This window comes from Liolophura sinensis, chromosome 10, assembly GCF_032854445.1.
Source record: "Liolophura sinensis isolate JHLJ2023 chromosome 10, CUHK_Ljap_v2, whole genome shotgun sequence".
Taxonomy (NCBI): Eukaryota; Metazoa; Mollusca; class Polyplacophora; order Chitonida; family Chitonidae; genus Liolophura; species Liolophura sinensis.
This window is the reverse complement of record NC_088304.1, coordinates 1,455,400-1,477,326: the sequence shown is the minus strand read 5'-3', so window position 1 is coordinate 1,477,326 and position 21,927 is coordinate 1,455,400. Positions and strand designations below refer to the sequence as shown.

The 21,927-nt window shown below is 42.6% G+C and overlaps 2 protein-coding genes across 3 annotated transcripts in view; one reads left to right on the top strand and one right to left on the bottom strand.

Moving 5' to 3' along the window:
- Nucleotides 1-205: 205 nt before the first annotated feature.
- Nucleotides 206-15,959, top strand: LOC135476355 (cytosolic beta-glucosidase-like). Its single transcript, XM_064756354.1, has 9 exons — nucleotides 206-374; nucleotides 919-1,049; nucleotides 2,557-2,814; nucleotides 4,539-4,722; nucleotides 8,839-9,081; nucleotides 10,677-10,806; nucleotides 11,371-11,552; nucleotides 13,683-13,866; nucleotides 15,890-15,959. The coding sequence occupies exons 1-9, from the start codon at nucleotides 206-208 to the stop codon at nucleotides 15,957-15,959; spliced, it is 1,551 nt and encodes a 516-aa protein (XP_064612424.1).
- LOC135476548 (uncharacterized) overlaps nucleotides 15,783-21,927 on the bottom strand; it is a 23,705-nt gene continuing 17,560 nt past the window's right edge. For both annotated transcript variants that reach the window (XM_064756602.1, XM_064756603.1), the window contains one exon: nucleotides 15,783-21,662. In XM_064756602.1, coding sequence (XP_064612672.1) covers nucleotides 21,560-21,662 — 103 coding nt within the window. In that variant the 3' untranslated portion in view covers nucleotides 15,783-21,559. The remainder of the gene's footprint in view (nucleotides 21,663-21,927) is intronic.

The following is a 21,927-nucleotide window of genomic DNA, read 5'->3' as shown; positions in this document are numbered from 1 at the left end:
CCAGATACCTGAAACACCTCCTGGAGAAATATATTTTAGGGACATTCTCAAGATATTTAACATGGCGTAGAAACGTGTGTAATTGTCTGTTTTTAAATTAACCGATGTATATGGAATGTAGGCCTATATAATGGTTTCTATTCAGTAGTCATAAGATTTGCATTCTGTTTTTATACCATAATATCCTCAGTTCCTGAGTACCATCATGGCGGTTTCGAGAACGACGGTATTGATTGGAGCATTTCTATCAGTGTTAACCAATGGGATTGACAGTCAGCGCGAGGAGCGTTTTATCTATGGAGCTTTCCCGCCAGATTTCATGTGGGGCGTGGCCACATCGGCCTATCAAATTGAGGGAGCGTGGAATGAAGATGGTAAGCTTACAGACAGATATCAGTTTCAAATGGAAATTTCATCCATGTGTTGGATACAAAAGCCTACCTTTAAAATGTTAATACGGCAATGTTGGTTTCTGTCGGCTACTCATCATGCCATACGCCCATGAAGGAGACAGAAGAGAATGTCGCCGAGTTAACATCTCCTGGAAAGAACACAAACTGCCTGCATGGGTGTTTTGATAATCTCTGTATAATGTTAGTCCGTAAGGCAATTAGTCAAAAAGCAGTTAATTCATCTTTACGCCTTGCAAGAAAATAATGTGGGGAGGTAATTTCTTGGAAAGGTCTCTCGGCAACCTGCGGATTTCCATGGGTTTCCCCCGGGCTTTGTCTGGTTTCCTCCCACCATAATGCTGGTCGTCGTCGTATATGTTCGTGTATATTCATGAGGACGGCAAACACCAATCAAATAAACCAAGAAATAAATAATTACATACAGGCATGGCATTATTGCACCAGTCAGTCATTTAGTGGATATGTTCAATCACCGATTAACGCCCCTCCTACTCCCGTCCATCAGGAAAAGGTCCGAGTATCTGGGACACTTTCACCCACACCCCGGGCCGGACGTTGAATGGTGACAACGGTGACTTCGCTTGTGACAGCTACCATAAAATCCACGATGACGTCGAAATGATTGCAAGACTTGGGGTAAGATACATGAAATACTAACATCTACGCCTCTCCGACATGCAGTGCAGTATCTCTTTTATAATTGTTTTATTATTGTTTTCATTATTGTTAACCTACGGTGCTCCATATATCATGAGCCTTTAAATAGTCTATAACACTAAATGTCAGCTCTTGTCTGTGATCGCCTTATCCCTTTTGTAGACTATTAGTTGCCGTCGCGTCACACACCTCTATAACCTATTATGTGCCGTCGTTATACCCTCTGTAGCCTATTATATGCCGTCGTGTCACACACCCTTATCCCCTCTGTAGCCTATTATTTGCCGTCGCGTCACACACCTCTGTAACCTATTATATGCCGTCGTGTCACACACCCTTATCCCCTCTGTAGCCTATTATGTGCCGTCGTGCCACACAGCGTTATACCCTCTGTAGCCTATTATGTGCCGTCGTGTCATACACCCTTATCCCCTCTGTAGCCTATTATGTTCGGTCGTGTCACCCACCCTTATCCCCTCTGTAGCCTATTATTTGCCGTCGCGTCACACACCCTTATCCCCTCTGTGGTCTATTATTTGCCGTCGCGTCACACACCTCTATAACCTATTATGTGTCGTCGTGCCACACACCTCTGTAGCCTGTTATGTGCCCTTGTGTCACACACCCTTATCCCCTCTGTGGCCTATTATATGCAGTCGTGTCACAAGCCTTATCCCCTCTGTGGCCTATTATGTGCAGTCGTGTCACAAGCCTTATCCCCTCTGTAGCCTATTATATGCCGTCGTGTCACACACCCTTATCCCCTCTGTAGCCTATTATGTGCCGTCGTGTCACACACCCTTATCCCCTCTGTGGCCTATTATGTGCCTTCGTGTCACACACCCTTATCCCCTCTGTGGCCTATTATGTGCCGTCGTGTCACACATCCTTATCCCCTCTGTGGCCTATTATATGCCGTCGTGTCACACACCCTTATCCACTCGGTAGCCTATTATGTTCGGTCGTGTCACACACATATATGTATTGCGATCTAGATGATTTCTTTAAAGGACTCATATCAATGGCAAATGACAATGTGTATGTATTCAAAATGATCTAACATAAAATCACACACAGTTCATCTGTATTCATTTGTGGATTTATCGGTGATCTTGTAAAATGTTCTTGTCATACCTGTACCTAATTGATATAAAATAGTCGCAAGGAACCATTTTCCCAGTGAACTTCCTCAAATGAAAGGACAAATTCACGTAAGGAATAATTGAACTTTCATATTAATCACACTACTTGCTGTAAATGGGGGCCTTCATGGTTAGCGTGCTTTCGCGGCACAGTAAAATAGTTGCCTCTCGCCAAGGCTGTCAAGATGATGATGGCTTCTCCTCCAGTCGTACGTGGGGAAGTCTGCCAGCAACCTGCGAATGGCTTCTTCCCACCATAATGCTGTTGTACAAGGGAAATATTCTTGAGTACAGCATGAAACAACAGTCAAAAAATCAAATGAATAAATCTGTTGTTTTCACAGGTTCAGTTCTACCGATTCTCGATCTCCTGGCCTCGGTTGTTGCCGGATGGAACACTTTACCACATTAACGAAATGGGAATCGCCTATTACAACGCCTTGATCAACGCCTTGCTGTCACATGGTATCCAGCCAATGGTAACACTGTACCACTGGGACCTCCCTCAAGCGCTGCAGAATATTGGCGGATGGTATAACGAGAGTCTCGTCGAGTATTTTAATGATTACGCCAGACTTTGTTTTCACAGATTTGGAGATCGGGTGAGTTGGTGGCTCAGATTTCTTGATTGATTGGTTGACTGGTGTTTTACGCCGTGCTGAAGATCCTTTTACTTTTGTGACGTCGGTCAGATTTATGCGTGGAGAAAACCAAGGTAAGCCAACGAACTTCGCTATATATCTGGCCGCAGTCGAAACAGCGAGACCTGGATTCGAACTCACGATTCCATTGGCCAACGTGATGATAATCGTAGCCAGTCATCGCAGTAGATCGAACGTCAAAACTTTTTCACACCATATATAACACACTATGATTGGAGTTTTACGCCGTCACATTGCCACGAGATTCACTGGACAAGTGAAAAATCTTTGAAGACGGTGTTAAACAACAGTAAAATCTTAAATTGCTGGCCGTGAGTTCTGTACACGATTGATAGCCGTGGGTTCTGTACATAATTACTGGCCGTGGGTTCTGTACACGATTGCTGGCCGTGGGTTCTCTATATGATTGCTAGCCGTCGGTTCTATACACGATTGCTAGCCGTGGGCTCTGTACACGATTGCCGGCCTTGGGTTCTGTACACTAGTGCTGGCCGTGGGTTCTGCACACAATTGCTGGCCGTGGTATCTGTACACAATTGCTGGCCATGGGTTCTGTACACAATTGCTGGCCGTGGGCTCTGTACACGATTGCTGGCCGTGGGCTCTGTACACGATTGTTGGCCGTGGTTTCTATACAAAATTGCTGGCCGTGGGTTCTGTACACAATTGCTGGCCGTGGGCTCTGTACACAATTGCTGCCCGTGGGCTCTGTACACGATTGCTGTCCGTGGACTCTGTACTCGATTGCTGGCCGTGGCCTTTGTAAGTGATTGCTGGCCGCGGGCTCTGTACACGATTGCTGGCCGTGGGCTCTGTACACGATATTGCTGGTCGTGGGTTCTGTACATGATTGGTGTTTAATAGGCTCCGTACACGACATCTTCCAGTGGCATTTAGAAAATGAATAAGTTGAATAATAAGTTGACAGACTTGCTTATGGACACAACTCACTTGAAGAAGGCGCTAGGATGTTCACCGAAACGTCGTCCAGATTGAAGTTAGAAGTTGTTATTCATAAGCAAGTTTGTCAAGTTATTATGGTTCTGTACACGATTGCTGGCAGTGTGGGCTCTGTGAACGATTGCTGGCCAAGGGTTCTGTACATGATTGTTGTAGGTGGGTTCTGTACATGATTGCTGTAGGTGGGTTCTGTACATAATGTCTGTTTGTGGGCTCTGTACATGAGTGCTGGGCGTGGGTTCTGTACATGAGTGCTGGGCGTGGGTTCTGTACATGAGTGCTGGGCGTGGGTTCTGTACATGAGTGCTGGGCGTGGGTTCTGTACATGATTGCTGGCCGTGGGTTCTGTATATGATTGCTGGGCGTGGGTTCTGTACATGAGTGCTGGGCGTGGGTTCTGTACATGATTGCTGGCCGTGGGTTCTGTATATGATTGCTGGCAGTGGGTTCTGTACATGATTACTGGCTGTTGGTTCTGTACATGATTGCTGGCCGTGGGTTCTGCACATGATTGCTGGCAGTGGGTTCTGTTTATGGTTGCTGGTCGTGGGTTTTGGGTCTGATGGCATGCGAGTGTAAGTGACGAAGCTGACATGAGTCACTGAGAGCCTCTTTGGTGTAGTTTATGTACTATATAATCTGACCGTGTCATGCGATGCTATGAAACACTTGTCTTAATCGCTTGTTACCCTGTGTTTCGCCAGGTGCGTTACTGGGTGACTTTTAACGAGCCGTCGTCAGTGTCGTGGCTGGGGTACGGGATTGGAATCTTCGCCCCCGGGTTAGAAGAGCCGGGGACAGGCCCGTACAAGGCAACGCACACCATCATCAAGGCTCACGTCAGGGCATATTACACCTATCAGCGAGAGTTCAAACCTGGCCAGAGAGGTGAAATCATTTTTCTTTTCTTAAAGTTTTGTTTTACATATCATGGTTTACAATTTTCGGGAGGCACACGAATCCATGTATAACTCTCTCAGTCCGCCTGTACGTTGTTTTGATCATTCGCTTCACGAAGAGCCTGAGGGCAAGACGAAATCGGATTTGGTGGGATATATACCAACCATTGACAATTTGTGCTTATCTTATAGATGGTGTAAGTAAGTTTGTTTGCTTGTGAAGTAGTATCCCATTGAGAATTAATACATTCAAATCTGACTCCAACGCCAGCATATGTATGGCGCTGCCTCACTACAGAACGCCATTCCGAAAACACCACACATCCCACTTACAATTAAGGTTTGTATAAAGAAGGTCAGAAGAGAGCTGTAGTGAAAGGCTTTCTGCTACTTGTCTCTTTTCAACACCACATATTATAGTGTTAATGATGCCAAGGTCAACATTAATAACATCCTTTTTGCATTCATACAATCAAGCCGTACAGACGTACATCATATTTTCAGTCAATTTATTACACCAAATACATTACACAAATAAACAAACATCAAGTCAGTACACCTATAGCGTCATGAAGTTATCATTTGTGAATGACAATACAGCCAACGCCTGTCAAAACGCAAAATTTGCAAAATCACGCCTATGCGTGTCAAAATGTATCCGTACAAAATCACGTCTATGCGTGTCAAAATGTATCCGTACAAAATCACGCCTATGCGTGTCAAAATGTATTGGCTGCAAAATCACAGGGATTAGTGTAAAATTGTTTTTGCTACAAACTCACGCCAACATGTGTCAAAATGTATCCGTACAAAATCACGCCTATGCGTGTCAAAATGTATTGGCTGCAAAATCACACCGATGTGTGTCAAAATGTATCGGCTTCAAACTCATCCAAAGGCGTGCTCAAAATGTGTTAAGTACAAATCACGCCGACATTTAGGAATATGTATCCGACAATTGTCAAGTATTCCTATATATGTCAACTACCTTAGACTGTATAAGAATCGAAATACATCGGACGGAATTCAGTTGATGCTAATGTTTATAACCAATCAAACAGTTTTTAGTATTTATCTTAATCGGTGATCATTCTAACGGATATAAAATGCAACGAGGAATTCAGTCTTTTTTCAGATTAACACAAACAGAGGGTGTAATTAACAAAGCTAAATCAGTCCATAAACGACTCACTAATAGCTATTTGTGATTGTCGAAAAGAAAACAGAAATATTGAATTTGTGTTATTTTGTAAATTTGATTCAATTAGTAAAATATGCAGATTATGGTAATAAAAATGCTTAATGTTTTGAGAGGAAATCTAAAATTTTGAAATTTGAATGCCATTTCAGTTCCAAAAGTAACCAGAATGTATCTCTGTGCCTCTTGTGAGCTCTCACTGAATCCACTCACCAAGCATCAAGGCCAAAAGAACTAAAAGCTGGGATTGTTTAATAAAGCCATATTAGGTTGAGTTAATAAACCTCTTGTTACCGGTAATTCAAAGTTGCCAAGACATTGCTTCCTGTGACCTTTCCGGAAATCTCAAGCGTGGAGCGGTCGTGGCTGGGTGAACACTAAGCAGGGGGAGACAACTAGTCAGTACACACGGCTGTAAAATTCCACAGAGTTTGGCAGAACAGGTCACGCCATCGTCTGGTGCGATGGTCTTTAGAGTGGGTCGTGCTGAGGACGAAGAAACGCAATTAACCTACAGCAGTAGTCGGTGAATCACACCTTTTGCCTACCTGGTGATTGCATTTTGTTTGTGACAATATACCTTACAGGTAAGCGAGGACGATTTGTGTGCATCGTGTGTCAATGGAGCGTCTGATAATATTTCCAGGTGTGAAATGAATGGGCACGGTGTATGTGCAGAGAGAGACTAGATATGTCACGTGACGGGAATGGTTAGAGATCGATAAATGGGGCGTCACAAAATGTGTTCATAAGCCACCATTTTATGTTTTCTAATCCTGGTCATGTGATCCATTTATATTTTTCTCTACCAAACTTCAATCACAACGTGAGGGTCGTTGACGCACATTGCGTAGTCTACCCCATCTATAAGACATCTTTGTCACAACCAAACTTCAATCACAACGTGAGGGTCGTTGACGCACATTGCGTAGTCTACCCCATCTACAAGACATCTTTGTCACAACCAAACTTCAATTACCACTTGAAGGTCGTTGGCGCACATTGCGTAGTCTACCCCATCTATAAGACACCTTTGTCACAACCAAACTTCAATCACAACGTGAGGGTCGTTGGCGCACATTGCGTAGTCTACCCCATCTATAAGACATCTTTGTCACAACCAAACTTCAATCACAACGTGAGGGTCGTTGGCGCACATTGCGTAGTCTACCCCATCTATAAGACACCTTTGTCACAACCAAACTTCAATCACAACGTGAGGGTCGTTGACGCACATTGCGTAGTCTACCCCATCTATAAGACATCTTTGTCACAACCAAACTTCAATCACCACTTGAAGGTCGTTGGCGCACATTGCGTAGTCTACCCCATCTATAAGACACCTTTGTCACAACCAAACTTCAATCACAACATGAGGGTCGTTGGCGCACATTGCGTAGTCTACCCCATCTATAAGACATCTTTGTCACAACCAAACTTCAATCACAACATGAGGGTCGCACGTGGGGAGGTCTATCAACAACCCACGGATGGTCGTGGGTTTCCCTTGGGAACTGTCCGGTTTCCTCCCACCATAATGTCGTATCAGTGAAATATTCTTGAGTACCGTGTAAAGCACCAAGCAAATAAATATATCACTACATGACACACAGGTATAAACCAGACTGACTATTGGTCCCCGGTTTCTGCAAATCTTCGTCGTCATACACGCCTATCGTTTCTGTCACACACGCCTTATGATGAAGACAACATGCCCGTCTGGCCTGGTAGAAAATGTACAGCAATATATAACGTAGTGTTTGTCGCCGACCTTTCTCCTGTTGCCGCAGCGCTGACACGGGCTCGGTACGTTAATTTAAATTACTATACAGAGGGCGGGAGCATTTGAATAGATACTACAAAATTAAATTGAAATTTCGAAAGTTTGAAAGTTCAGAGAGCCTATTACAAAGAATACAAAAAGGTGTGAGTCGTTTATGTTCCCTGAGTCAAATCCTTCAATAGTTGAATGCTAAAATTTACTGTTATCTTCAAACAGGTTTATGGGGGCCTCCGTGGCTCAGTTGATTAGCGCGCTGGCGCAGCGTAATGACCCAGGAGTCTCTCACCGATGCGGTCGCTGTGAGTTCAAGTCCAGCTCATGCTGACTTCCTCTCCGGCCGTAAGTGGGAAGGTCTCCCACCAAACTGCGGATGGTCGTGGGTTTCCCCTGGGCCCCACCCGGTTTCCACCAACCATAATGCTGGCCGCCGTTGTATAAGTGAAATATTCTTGAGTACGGCGTAAAACACCAATCAAATAAATCAAACAGGTTTGTTAATGTTTGGTTATGCCTGTTTGCTTTTACCTAAAATAGTTTACATTGGCATATCCTGGGGATTTGAAGGCACACCATCGTTAACTTTCGTAGCCTCTGTGTTTGTAGCATTAGAGGCTTCATCCGCAGTATACTGGTTCCCAGCATTCCCTTCTGCGCGCCGTGATCTGTACATTTCCGGTGTAGCATTCATCTTAACAACGGCAGGGACACAAGCTGCGTCAATGACACCATCATCAATAAAAGCGACCTCGTTCCCGATTGCACTACGTCCAATATCTTCCATAGTGTCACCTGCTTGAGTCCACGTCATTTTGGTTAACTGTCCGGCTGTACGTGGGAAGGTCTGGCAGCAATCTGCGGATGGTGACGGCTTTCCCCGGGATCTGCCTGATTTCCTCCAACAATAATGTTGGCCCGCGTCGTATAAGTGAAATATTCTTGAGTACGACGTCAAATACCAATCAAATAATTTAAGCAGTAGTAACCCAGACGAGAAGTTGAGAAAATAGAGAAGACAGAAAGCGGTAAACAAGGCACTCCGCTTTCCTTACCCATGAACCTCGCCTTCTTGAGCACGGCGTTCACCACCAGTCATACCAATCAATCAATGAGTCTATTTTCTGCAGGTATGGTAGGAATAAGCGTGGACAGCGATTGGAAGGAACCGGCATCAGACAGTCACGTGGACCGTGAAGCTGCGGAGAGGGCCATACTCTTCAAGCTGGGCTGGTTCGCCGACCCGATATACGGGGCTTCGGGAGATTACCCGGATGTCATGAAAGAATACATTGGCAAGAAAAGTCACGCGCAAGGATTAGAGTATTCTCGGCTTCCGAGTTTTACCGAAGAAGATAAAATGCAAAATCGAGGTAACCTGGCATATTTTTAATGCCCATCTTTTTAAAGTGAAGTCAAGGCAAACAGAGCTCTAGACAAAGTGGATTCAATGTTTGAAAACCACCATCGGCAATGACTGTTTTTAGCGTTTGCCTTAAACCATATATATGTAAGAATACGCGAAGTTCGCTGTTAACTTTGCGGGCGGCCATGTTGGCTAACTTTGCAACAATTTGGACGTGGAACGGACAACCGCGCTCTACGGCAGCAAAGACTGCGAAACATGGCACTTTCTACACGCTTGCCCTCCCATAGTCATACAATGAATTGGTACAAGGTGTGGGGTGAAACCCTTAATACACTTTATTAGCGCTTGGAGAAAACAGTTAGCATGGAACTTGTACTCTATATCAGCAGTTCAAAATAAAAACCCAGTATGCATCTATCTCTCAGTGGAGTATTCCGGAACGAAATACAAAAAGGGAAAAATCACTTTATTTAGATGAATATGATGGAACAAACTAAAACGGTCAAGACGTATGCCCCAATTATGGAAGACGACCGAGGACATCTCGCTACCTCGCTACCTCGACCTTTCTAATACAGGACGAGACAGCGAGGTAAGGGGGTAGCGAAGCAATTTAAGGAGGTAGCAAAGCCAGGTAACGAGGTAACGATGTAGCGGTGTAGCAAGGTAACGATGCGAGGCAGCGAGGTAGCGATGTGAGATAGCGAGGTAGTGATACAAGGCAGCGAGGTTGCGAAGCGAGGCAGTGAGGTAGCGAGGTGGGGAGCAGTTATTAATCGTCCTAGTGTCAGGGTGAGGCATACACCATGTGTAAGTTGGGTTCTTGACACACCTGGCATGATGTGATGCTGGGGGACATCAACACTCTGATTGCCAGGACGTGGAACTGTTATATAATAGTCCCAGCTAGGTAGGTGGGCTATGGGAATTGAGGTGCAAAAGGAGGGGAGGTTTTTATTATGGTATATATATATGGTGATCGCTTTTCCTTCCATCATTGTCCCTCTTATTAATCTTTACTAGGCCATATTTCAGTACTGGTGGTATTTATTTAATAATTTATCTATTTACGACATCCAGCATTATTGTGGATATAATGGATTTGATGACACTTTTGTCAGTTTTGACAGTATTATAGCGGTTTAGCTCCTTGTGTTTACTTTTCTACATGTGTGCATGAATATAAAACCTTCTATAAAGCCGAATCAAAACAATGACAGGCTTTGGTCAGATCCCAACAATCATACGCAGTAGGAGATTCACTAAGTTCCTGACCTTGAATGCCGAGAAAGCGAGGTAACAAGATAGCGAGGCAGCGAAGTATCGAAGCGAGGCTGACTCGCTTCGCTGCTTCGCTGCTTCGCTATCTCGGTGCTTCGTTACCATGCTGCCTTACTACGGCATCCATGCCCATCTCAGCCACATGACCATAGCCTCCGATTTTCAAGACTTCAGTTCAAATCTACTCATAAGGGTACAAAAAAGTGCCAAAAATGTCTCAAATGTTCTCAAACTTTAGTTTCTGATTGGCCAGGCTATCAACTTTCCTTGCATTTTCCCGTACTGGTTTAATCAACCAATCCCCTCTTACTATTCCAGGTGCTGCTGACTTTTTCGGACTGAATCATTACACGTCACAGATCGTGTCCCATCACGAGAACAAGCCACATTCGCCAGACTACGGGCACGACCAGGATGTTCAGAACATCCATGACCCCAACTGGAAAAAGTCAGCATACTGACTAACTACAGTAGTTTTAAATTTAGCACTAATATTTGCCATGAATACATGTACTTTCACATTTTACAGTTTAATGGCTTGATGTTCCTCATCCTCTGCAAAATTGCAAAACAATGCGTTAAATTGTTTTAATGAAGGCCTACACATCATTTACCAGACGGATATATATATATATATATATATATATATATATATATATATATATATATATATATATATATATATATATATATATATATGTATTTTTTTTTGCTGCTTAATCTAACTGCTAGTTGTCCACATTACATACAGATTTATACATGTCTGTAGTATTTGGGGCTTACATGTTTATTGATGTTGATCGTGGAACTATAGCAATCAGAGTAAGCTTGATGGTTAAAGAAAACTGGTAACGTCAGCTGGTCAAATATACTCCAAAACGTCCACAGCCAAAGCTCAGTTATTATTTGCATTTTATTCACTGTCAAAAGTGTAAAAAAAATTCATGAAACCCATATTTGGAATCAGTAGAAGATCGTCTTTTAGATGATGTGTACTTTTGTTGTCTTTCAGCTCGACTCTTGATTGGCTTAAAGTAGTTCCTTGGGGGATGCGGAAGTTACTGAGATGGATCAAGGCGCGTTATGGAGACGTGCCTGTTTACATCACTGAGAGTGGAGTGTCGGATTTCGGACGACTGGCGGATAGAGACAGAGTGGACTACTTCCGGATGTACATCAACAACGTTTTACAAGGTAACCATGGCAACGGGTTTTCTGAGATTTGCATAAAAGGGTGTTCAATTGGAACGATTATATTCTGATTGTAATCAGATCAAAGTTTTATTCACAAATAATATTTTAACTATTTTTATGAAACTCGATCAGAAATGAAAAATGATTGTTTTTGATTTCCGTGCAGATAGCAGGTATTATGATAGTACATAATGGCCAGACTTACGTACAAATAATCGTGTTCTACCTCTATAGTCCAGCCCGGAGGAAGGTGAAGCTTATATATCACCGTAATACAATGGGCAGTTTGAAAAACGTAAATTTTTATTTTTGTGATTTTACACAGCCGAGACATCGCAGTTCAAAGTAGGCAAAATCAGATAATTGTCTCTTGTGCCGTCCATCCGAACGGTTTGCCGCTCTTGTTCTGGTCCCTTGTGGTTGCACACAGCAAACCCTTTATACATGTTTCTGTAAAGTAGCCGGTAAACAAAGTAACCGGTAATAAAACGCGAAATGTAGTATTTCGTTGTACATAGTCAACAGGTTTTCTCGTTTTTTCTCTGTTTACTCCATAAATATAACCAATGGCGGATGTTTTGGGCTGCCTATAATTGTAAAGGTGAGGACGTCAGGTTGACATGTCTCACGTCAGTTATTCGCTTTCTACCAAAATGAGGTATTACTCAAGGTATCATTATATGCCGCCTGGTGAGATGTAATGAGTGCCCTGCAAGAGAAAAAATACATAAAGTTTAACACCTGAAACGTGACAGAACTGTGTCCAGGTATTTGTTGCTTAGACAAGTCTCCTAGTGGGTTGCTGACGGACCCTCAGAGCAGATGATTAGTGATCAGCTGTGCAGAGATTTTTCCCCCGGGTATAGTTCACAGGATTATCCAAAGCGAGCATGAGCCACCCAGCAGTGAATATAAAGATTGAAGAGCTGGTGAAACGCCAGATGTATGATGGTGTTTAACGTTTCTCTTCACCGAGCTCAACAGCAATCGTGTGTATGAGTACGTTATACACACTCTACATGTATACTGGTTCTAGGTATCAACTTAGCCAAAAATTACTTCCACTCCTATTCTCTTGCAAAAGCTAAATAGATTCGTTTATCCACAAACTAAACGATGAATTTAAATTGATATAATAAAATACTTGCAGCACTGAGAGTCGAAACTGATATAAGTATATGTATGATTTTATTTATTTATTTGATTGGTGTTTTACGCTGTACTCAAGAATATTTCACTTATACGACGGCGGCCAGCATTATGGTGGGTGGAAACCGGGCAGAGCCCGGGGGGAACCCACGACCATCCGCAGGTTGCTGCTACACCATTCCACGTACGGCTGGAGAGGAAGCCAGCATGAGCTTGACTTGAACTCACAGCGACCGCATTGGTGAGAGACTCAAGTACATGTGTCAACACAGCTGTTTCCGCTTATGTGGTCTGAACACCTGTTTTTGTTTTGCCTTTTAACAATATGTGCGCTAGTACGAGTGACGCGACATCGTGTTTCCGGTTGTTCTAACTTGGCGCATCCTAGGGGATGGCCTCCTAAGAATTCCTTTTTATTTGATTTATCAGTTAGCGGGAAAAAATGTCTGAACATTTGGGTTTGTTTTCACTCCTTGTCTTAAATAACACAGGCTATATTATTTCTTGTCTTTCCTTTTAAATTGCTGCGGGACCGGTAGATCCAGGATCAGTCCTTGATCGAGTCACATCTAAGACTTTAAAAGAGGAAGTTGTAACTTCCTCGCTTGGCGTTCAGCATGAAGAGGATAGTGCAACGACTGGTTGACCCGTATCAGTATAATGGCTCGGGCGGGGCGGCTTACTTGCCTTCGGTAAGTCGTCTCAGTGAAGCAGCACTAAATAAAAGAGCGGTGGAAATCCGTCCTGCAACAAGGAGGCACATTACACGTACATGCACCCTAATGATTCCTTCGTCGTCATATGACTGAAAAATTGTTGAGTACGACGTTAAACCCCAAGCACTCACTCCTTTTAAATTACAAATCTCACCAACGTTCTCCAGTTTTCGGCAAAGATCAGGTATTAGGACAATTATCCCATCAGAGTTTCTAAGGATATTGCGCATAGCCTTCACTGTTATCTTCTCTGTGTTCACTTCAGCCATACACGAAGACGGTTGTAACGTCAAGGGCTTCACGGCCTGGGCCCTCATGGACAATTTTGAATGGACCAGTGGCTACAGCCAGAAGTTCGGGCTTTTCCACGTGGACTTCACAGACCCCGATCGGAGAAGGACACCCAGGGACTCTGCTATATATTACGCTAAAATCGTCCACCAGAATGGGTTCTTTCCCACGGACGTTATGTCTTCGCTCTCAAGAGTCGCTCCATTCAGGAATATGGTGCTTAGGCTTAGCGTTTTTGCGTTTTTTTTCTTTCTGGTCTTATTACCTGTTTTGTTTGGGTGTCACAGGCTTTCTAGAAATCTTTCATCACGGACTTGTTTTATAAAACGAAAGATAACCATGTGACCTTACCAGAACTGACCAGATGTCAATGTGTTGTGGAGGTGTTGATGAACTTACAGATCGTATTAAATTCATGCTGTTTCTCTTTTAAAAATCATATTGATTATAAGAACTGATTCATGTCCCGCAGACACGCTTTGCATGGTGAACGATGGTACCTCTAATAAATGAACACGTCAATGCATACATTGATTTTAAATTTCCCATTCATTCAGAAAATGTTTTTGCAATATATGCCAAATGACTCAGATGTATTCGTCTTGTACATGTACTCTGTTGGTAATGTTTCTCATAAACGTTTGATATGCGATATGCGATGTTTGATATGCGATGCACTCACGACTTTTACCAAACCATTGGATACCGTCTTCACAATGGTAAATGTCCACACTGGTGAAATTCGGTCACAATGGTAAATGCACACCGGCGAAATGCGGCCACAATGGTAAATGTAAACACTGGTAAAATACGGGCATAACGGTAAATGTACACACTGGTGAAATACGGCCACAACGGTAAATGCCCACACTGGTGAAATACGGCCAGAATGGTAAATGTTCACACTGGTGAAATATGGGTACCAATGGTAAATGTCCACAATGGTCAAATACGGCCACAATGGTAAATACCCACACTGGTGAAATACGGCCACAATGGTAAATATCCACACCGGTGAAATACGGCCACAATGATAAATGTTCACACTGGTGAAATACGGCCACAATGGTAAATGTTCACACCGGTGAAATACGGCCACAATGGTGAACATGGTGAAATACGGCCACAATGGTAAATGTTCACACCGGTGAAATTTACTTCAGTTAGGATTTTATTCTAGCTGTGCATATAAATGCTGAAGTTGCAGTATGTTACTCGTCACCTATCACCATAATTTATGTAGAAGTACATGTTAAAGGCCAATAACTACTCACTCGCGGTGTTGTCATCGCATGTAATAAGAATAACATTAAAACAAAGGAAGGGGACCATGCGTCGCGGACTCCTGGCCCACCAGCTCATTTGTGACAGTAACAATCTATGATCATTGAAGACCTCGGGGACACTTCATTGTCCACCAGCAGAATCCTGGTTAGGAAGGCATATAGCATAAAAGAATACAGCATGAAGAGTAAAACCAAAGCAGGTACGAGGCTGTGTTAGTTGGCAAATGGTCAGTCCTAACCGGTGAAATATGGTGAATCACCTACCCAAAAGACATGGCTGTAAACTTCAAAACAAATTACACCTAACAAAGACCAGGGAGAAGACACAAAAGTTCAAGCCCAAACAAAATTTGGAAAAAATCGGGAACCACATAATACTCGTAACAAATGGAGCTAAACTCCCCCAACACTTTTTTGTTGTTGAGAAAAAACTGAAAGAGGTTAGAGCAAGGAAGCATGACTGGTTGGCCTGGTGTCAGTATAACGTGACTGGGTGGGGTGTCATGTCTGGTGTCTTCGGCATGATACTTCAGCTGCAGCACCACTTTGGCGGTATGGACTAGCCGTGCTACAAGGAGACACAGTACCGGTACACACACCTAATGATTCTTCTTCGTTATATGGTAAAAATTGTAAAAGTACCACGTTAAACCCAAAGTTAGTTCTGATCTATTGCAAAACACAATGAAGAAAACGTTATGACTTGAACAACCTTAAACACAATGAAAGTAAATTTCGCTCTTAAGCAATTTTATTAAATGCCAGAAAACCTATGATGCATTGCTCTATTGCCTAAGATGGCACTAACAAGTTTTAAGAAAACTGGTGCTCTACAAAATTAACCAAAGAAAACACTGCGCTTTTTAAACACAACTATATTTTCCCAACATTACAGGTACATGAAGATGCTGCGAGAATTTAAAAAAAAATGTGAGCGTATTTACCAAAAAGAAAAAGAGATTTAATGGAATGAAGTGAACAAAGAAATAATTGGGTATTTACCTTTGTAGGTACAGATTTACTCTCAAGAATTGAAAAGCCTCATGTAAATATCAGAACAAAGAAATCTTATAAACCATGATAATTCCCATTTTTTGTAGATTATGGACAAAATCAGACTTAATCTCATGTTTTGGGGATAAAATATCATTGATTGCAAGTTTCAAATGTTAAAAAAATTAACAATACTGGCCAGATTAATCTATGATAAGACCATTCCATTTACCATTAATAGGAGATCATACAGTCCTGGAAAAAAGTTTGGAATATTGTTTTCACTGATGATAGCATTTACCAGAAACATACTTTTGTGCGCCTTACATTGAATGCACACATTCTTGTTTGGGTGGAAAATGTAGTGGATTATGTCCCCTTTCAGCTCATACACACCATTATTGCTTGTGTCACCTGAGCAAAATTACAGTTGGGACAAAGCATGACCATCCATTTCTCAGTGAAAAAGTCATGTACGCAGACATGATTATAATTTAACCTTGTAACTCTTATAAAAGCTCGGTTAAGGCATGCCAGTGCTCCAGAGTGTTTCCAACAATACTGCTGTGATCATGAGACGTCAACTGAGTGCTGCAGTCTGCAACCGTATCGTTGGTATGAGCCTGGCTGGAGCAAAACAGAAGGACATTGCAGCAGCTCTTGGTGTCACTCAGGGAGCCGTCTCCAAAATCTTTAAGCGACACCGACAGACGGGTGTGCCGACGCCTAGACCGAGGTCTGGTCGGCCACGAAAGACCACCGAGAGAGAGGACCGGTTTCTGGTGAGACTTTGCCGCAATGGCCGTACGAAGAGTTCCAACCAGATACGCGCTGACTGGATGAGATTTACCAATACTCCTGTGTCAAGCTCCTTAGTGCGATCCAGACTGTTGACTGCTGGGTATTTGGTAAGGAGGCCTAAGAGGAAGCCTTTGCTACAGCGTCGACACCGCCAGGCACGCTTATCCTGGGCGCGGGAACACCTGAACTGGCAGGTGGGACACTGGCGACACTTGATATTCAGTGATGAGTCTCGTTTTGTCGTCTACCGGGAAGATGGCCGTGTGGTGGTGCGTCGTTAGGCTCACGAGGCTCTGAACGAAGATTTCATCATGCCCAGAGTCCAAGACAGGGGCGGTGGGGTCACCGTCTGGGGTGCTTTTCATAGCACTGGTAAATGCGACCTGCACGTCTTGGATGGACACCTGAACCAGCACCAATATCAACGGATTCTGGAAACGATAATTATCCCATTTGCTCAGCAACAATTCAGGGCAAACTTTGTGTATCAGGACGACAACGCCACGCCGCACCGGACCGAACTGATACGGAATTTTCTGGAACAGGAGGGTGTTGAGCACATGCAGTGGCCAGCCATTTCACCGGATATGAACCCAATTGAGAACTTGTGGGCGGAAGTTTCCCGTGGATTGAATAACCTGGATGAAGCCCCAACGAACGTGGCTGAACTAACTCGTGCTGTGCTCACTTGCTGGAGAGATATACCGGAAGAAACTTTGACTTCCTTAGTTGCCAGTATGCCAAGACGTGTGCGCGCATTGTACAATGCGAGGGGTGGGCACACCAAGTACTAAATTAATTTTCTGTATTGTTAGTGTTTTGCATATTTAACTTACCAAGTATTGTAGACATATTTCCAATCGAATAAAAGTTACAGCTCGTAATAAAATACATGGATTTCACTGAATTTCTGCACTTGTTTGGGGCGCTTTCAGAATATCGTGAAAAACTCGTCTCCTATAACATTTAGACATGTTTTGGTTTGAGGAAACTATTGATAATGCATCATAGAGACTAGTCCAAGTGAAACCAATCGACAGATTATTGACCTGAACGCAACGAACCACGCTCTTCGTGGAGATGGTGTGAAATTCACCAATATTCCAAACTTTTTTCTAGGACTGTACAATTATACAGATTTATCTCTTTATTCAATATTCGGACTTTATCTTGCTGACTGTCTAAAATATGAAAGTTGAGGAGAGAGTAGGTTTTGTCACTGTAAAGCAATGTTTGGAAGGAAAATATCTTTGACGGCGGCAAGGTTCAGGCTGTTTTAACGGCGGTATGAATCTGTGCTACAATCAGCAAGATTACGTCCGGATGTTGAATGAATGAAAGATTATGGCTTAACGTAACCTCAACAATATTTCCACCATATCGTGGCGACCGGATGAATGAAAAAAAAGTGACTATATAATGTACTGAAATCTAGTAAAGCATGATTGTTACTACATGTCCATGTATTTGCTTTGCGGAGTTTATTTCCTTATTTTACTGGTGTATTACGCCCCTACTCAAGCAAGATTTCTTATAAGACGGCAGTCAGCATTTTGGTGGAAGGAAACCAAGCAGTGGCAGCTGGAAACCAACCACCACCCGCAGATTGCTGGAAGACCATCCCACGTGCGATCGGAAAGAAAGCCAGCATCAGCTGGACTGGATCTCCCAACGACCGCATTGTTTACTGCGCAGGACTATTTAGCAGAATATCTTGTAACCTTGTGATTATAAACAACATAAAACCCTACAAAAACAAATGCTGACTTCGTGTAGAACGAACGCTTTTTCACGAAATTAAATAAAAAATGAAAAAAGTGGTGAATAATTTAAAGTAATTTATGTACGCTTAGTAATTATCTTTGAAAAATATAAATTATATCATGTGGAATTTGCATCTCCTTATATACCAATCTTCTAAACCTTCTACTAGTACTAACTAAAAACATCAAAGAAAAAATTGTCTTATCATGAAAACATAGCAATAAAAAATGTAGCGTTGTTGTTCACAAGCCTATCAGAAGCATATGAACACATCAGAAGCACATACCAACCCGGTATTATTTACAGTTCAGGAAAACATAAAAATTTGTACAAGAAAATTTACTCAAAATAAACTGCTCACAAGTGGCTTGTCTCATCTATGTGCCATGGCGGCTTCTCGTAAATATTCTGTAATTATCAACTGTAAAACTGCATGCTAACTAATTAACAGTAAAACTGACAACTGCCTGTCTTGACATGTACGCACTTTACCGCACTTGGTCTTTTTTTTGGGGGGGGGGATTTTCTAAGTCTATCATAAAGAGACTCACATACAAACTTCAACGGTGTTGTTTAAGTAATAAGTCAATACTGCATGGCCTCTATTAAGTCAGACACAACGTTTTACATATTACACTTGAAACATATTATTTAACAATATTATACTTGAAACAAACATCCTCTTTGGACAAAGTCAATATAGCTTAATGTCTGACTGACCACAAAAACAAACAGAAATTCGCTGCACCATTAAGTTTTCTCCAAACTACTGGTACATGTGTTTTCTACTTTGCTAACAAAATTGTCCAAAGTGACAGGAGGCCACGAGGGTGAAACTTTCACTCCAAAAACTCAGATTCGTTGCATAGTTAGATGACAATATTACTTCTTGAGACAAAATGTTACCTCATCTATCAAAATCAAGGATCCAAATATTTTCCAAATGTATAGCAATCATTCAAACATTTTTAACGTACTGCAACAAATCTGAACAAAACTGATATGTAACTAAGCCAAATTAAGTGTAAGCAAACCGACAGGTGGTTTGTCTGTACGCACTCCCTAAATTAAATCTGTACACAGCCCCTAAATTTAATCTGTACACAGCCCCTAAATTTAATCTGTACGCACTCCCTAAATAAGTTCCCAAATTAATATGAAAATCTGCTCTCAAGGTTCTAAACTTCTTTGGCCAAGTGTTACAAAACCAAACATTTTCTGAGTCAACCATGACACTGTGCTCTTTCAAACACAAACATATATATTTTGGCGCAAAGGGGCAATATCAAAATATCCAAACATTCTGGTAACCGTAACTGATGACTTTCATGTCTATGGCACTGACAACAATCTCCTCAATGAAAGCAACTATATACACTAAGAAATCAGCCATTCCTTGATATATGGGTCATAGTATAATTTATTTATTTATTAGAATGGTCTTATATGGCGCACTCAAGAATATTTCATTCATCCTACGACAGCTGACAGCATTACGGTTGGAGGAAACTGGGCATTCCCCGTGGGAAACCAGAGCTGTCTTACACACAACTGCTTCACGCCATATTCAGAACTGTCTTAAACTACACGCAACTGCTCCACACAATACTCAAAACTGCCTTAAACTACACACGACTGTTTTCCTCCATACTCAGACCTGTGCTAAACTACACACAACTGTTTTCCTCCATACTCAGACCTGTCCTAAACTACACACGACTGTTTTCCTCCATACTCAGACCTGTCCTAAACTACACACGACTGTTTTCCTCCATACTCAGACCTGTCCTAAACTACACACGACTGTTTTCATCCATACTCAGACCTGTCCCAAACTACACACGACTGTTTTCCTCCACACTCAGAACTGTTTTAAACTACACACGACTGTTTTCCTCCATACTCAGACCTGACCTAAACTACACACGACTGTTTTCCTCCATACTCAGAATTGTTTTAAACTACACACGACTGTTTTCCTCCATACTCAGACCTGACCTCAACTACACACGACTGTTTTCCTCCATACTCAGAATTGTTTTAAACTACACACGACTGTTTTCCTCCATACTCAGACCTGACCTAAACTACACACGACTGTTTTAATCCATACTCAGAATTGTCTTAAACTACACGTTACTGTTTCACACCACACTCAGAACTGTGTTGATGCTGACATGTGATCTCATTGTTAGTCATCAGCACTGGGGTAGACAGAGGGGTATTCTATCAACAGGGGGCAAGGGGAGGGGACCATCAAGAGTAATGACAAAGAAAGGCCACTGTCAATGATGGAATTCAAACTGTCCCACTTTTTACTTTATGTTTAGACTGACGTCAGCCTGTGAAATTCAGAACAGACCTTTCCCTGTGGCAGACATGCCTTTATCCTATATCACCAATCACAGGTTTCCTGTTTACATACATGTCCACAAATCAAGCTTTTTTCTGCCACGGGAGCAATCCACATCTTCCACAATCTGTTTCCATTCATGCTGGACAGTTGTATGTTATCAAAATAATACTGTGTTTTAATGTCCACCATTACATCTATACGAACAAACCCCACAACACTAACAGACCCCCACAACACCAACAGACTCCCACAACACCAACAGACTCCCACAACACTAACAAACCCCCACAACACTAACAAACCCGCACAACACCAATAACCCCCCACAACACTAACAAACCCCCCACAACACTAACAAACATCCAGTGATAATTCTTTGTCAGTCAAAAGCTGGAATTTGAGGCACTATTCCTTTCTTTGGCACTTTAAGAGACTGCTCAAAACATGAGTTTCAACACTAAGCTGAATACTGGCTGCTATTTCCTCGGAAAAGTTTTTGAGCAGGAAGTTTGCAAACCATGCCAGGTGCCACAATGTCACACAGCGACATGCAGTCAAAGCGACGTTCCAACACATCTGCTTTTGTGTACAAGAGTTGACGTGAAATGATGCTGAGATAGTATACATGACTGACACATTTTTCTTGTCCGGCTAACTCTGTGCAGCATCTGCCTTTGCCTCAGCTGAGGCACCTTGTTGCAAGCCTACTGTCTGTTCTAACTCCACTTCTGTTTCTCTAGGTTTCTTCTGTTGCCTGCAATTAATCAAGAAAAGAACACACTGAGTGGTTGCCACTTAGGGGTGGACACTTAGCGCTGCAATAAATCAAGAAAAGAACACGCTTAGTAGGGGAAGCTTAGTGGTGGACACTTAGGGGTTACACTTAACACTGCAATTAATCAAAAAAAAAACATGCTTAGTGGTGGATGTTCAGTGGTGGACACTTAGGGATGGTGACTTAGTGGTGGATGCTTAGGGGTGGACACTTAGGGGTGGATGCTTATGGTGGAGACTTAGGG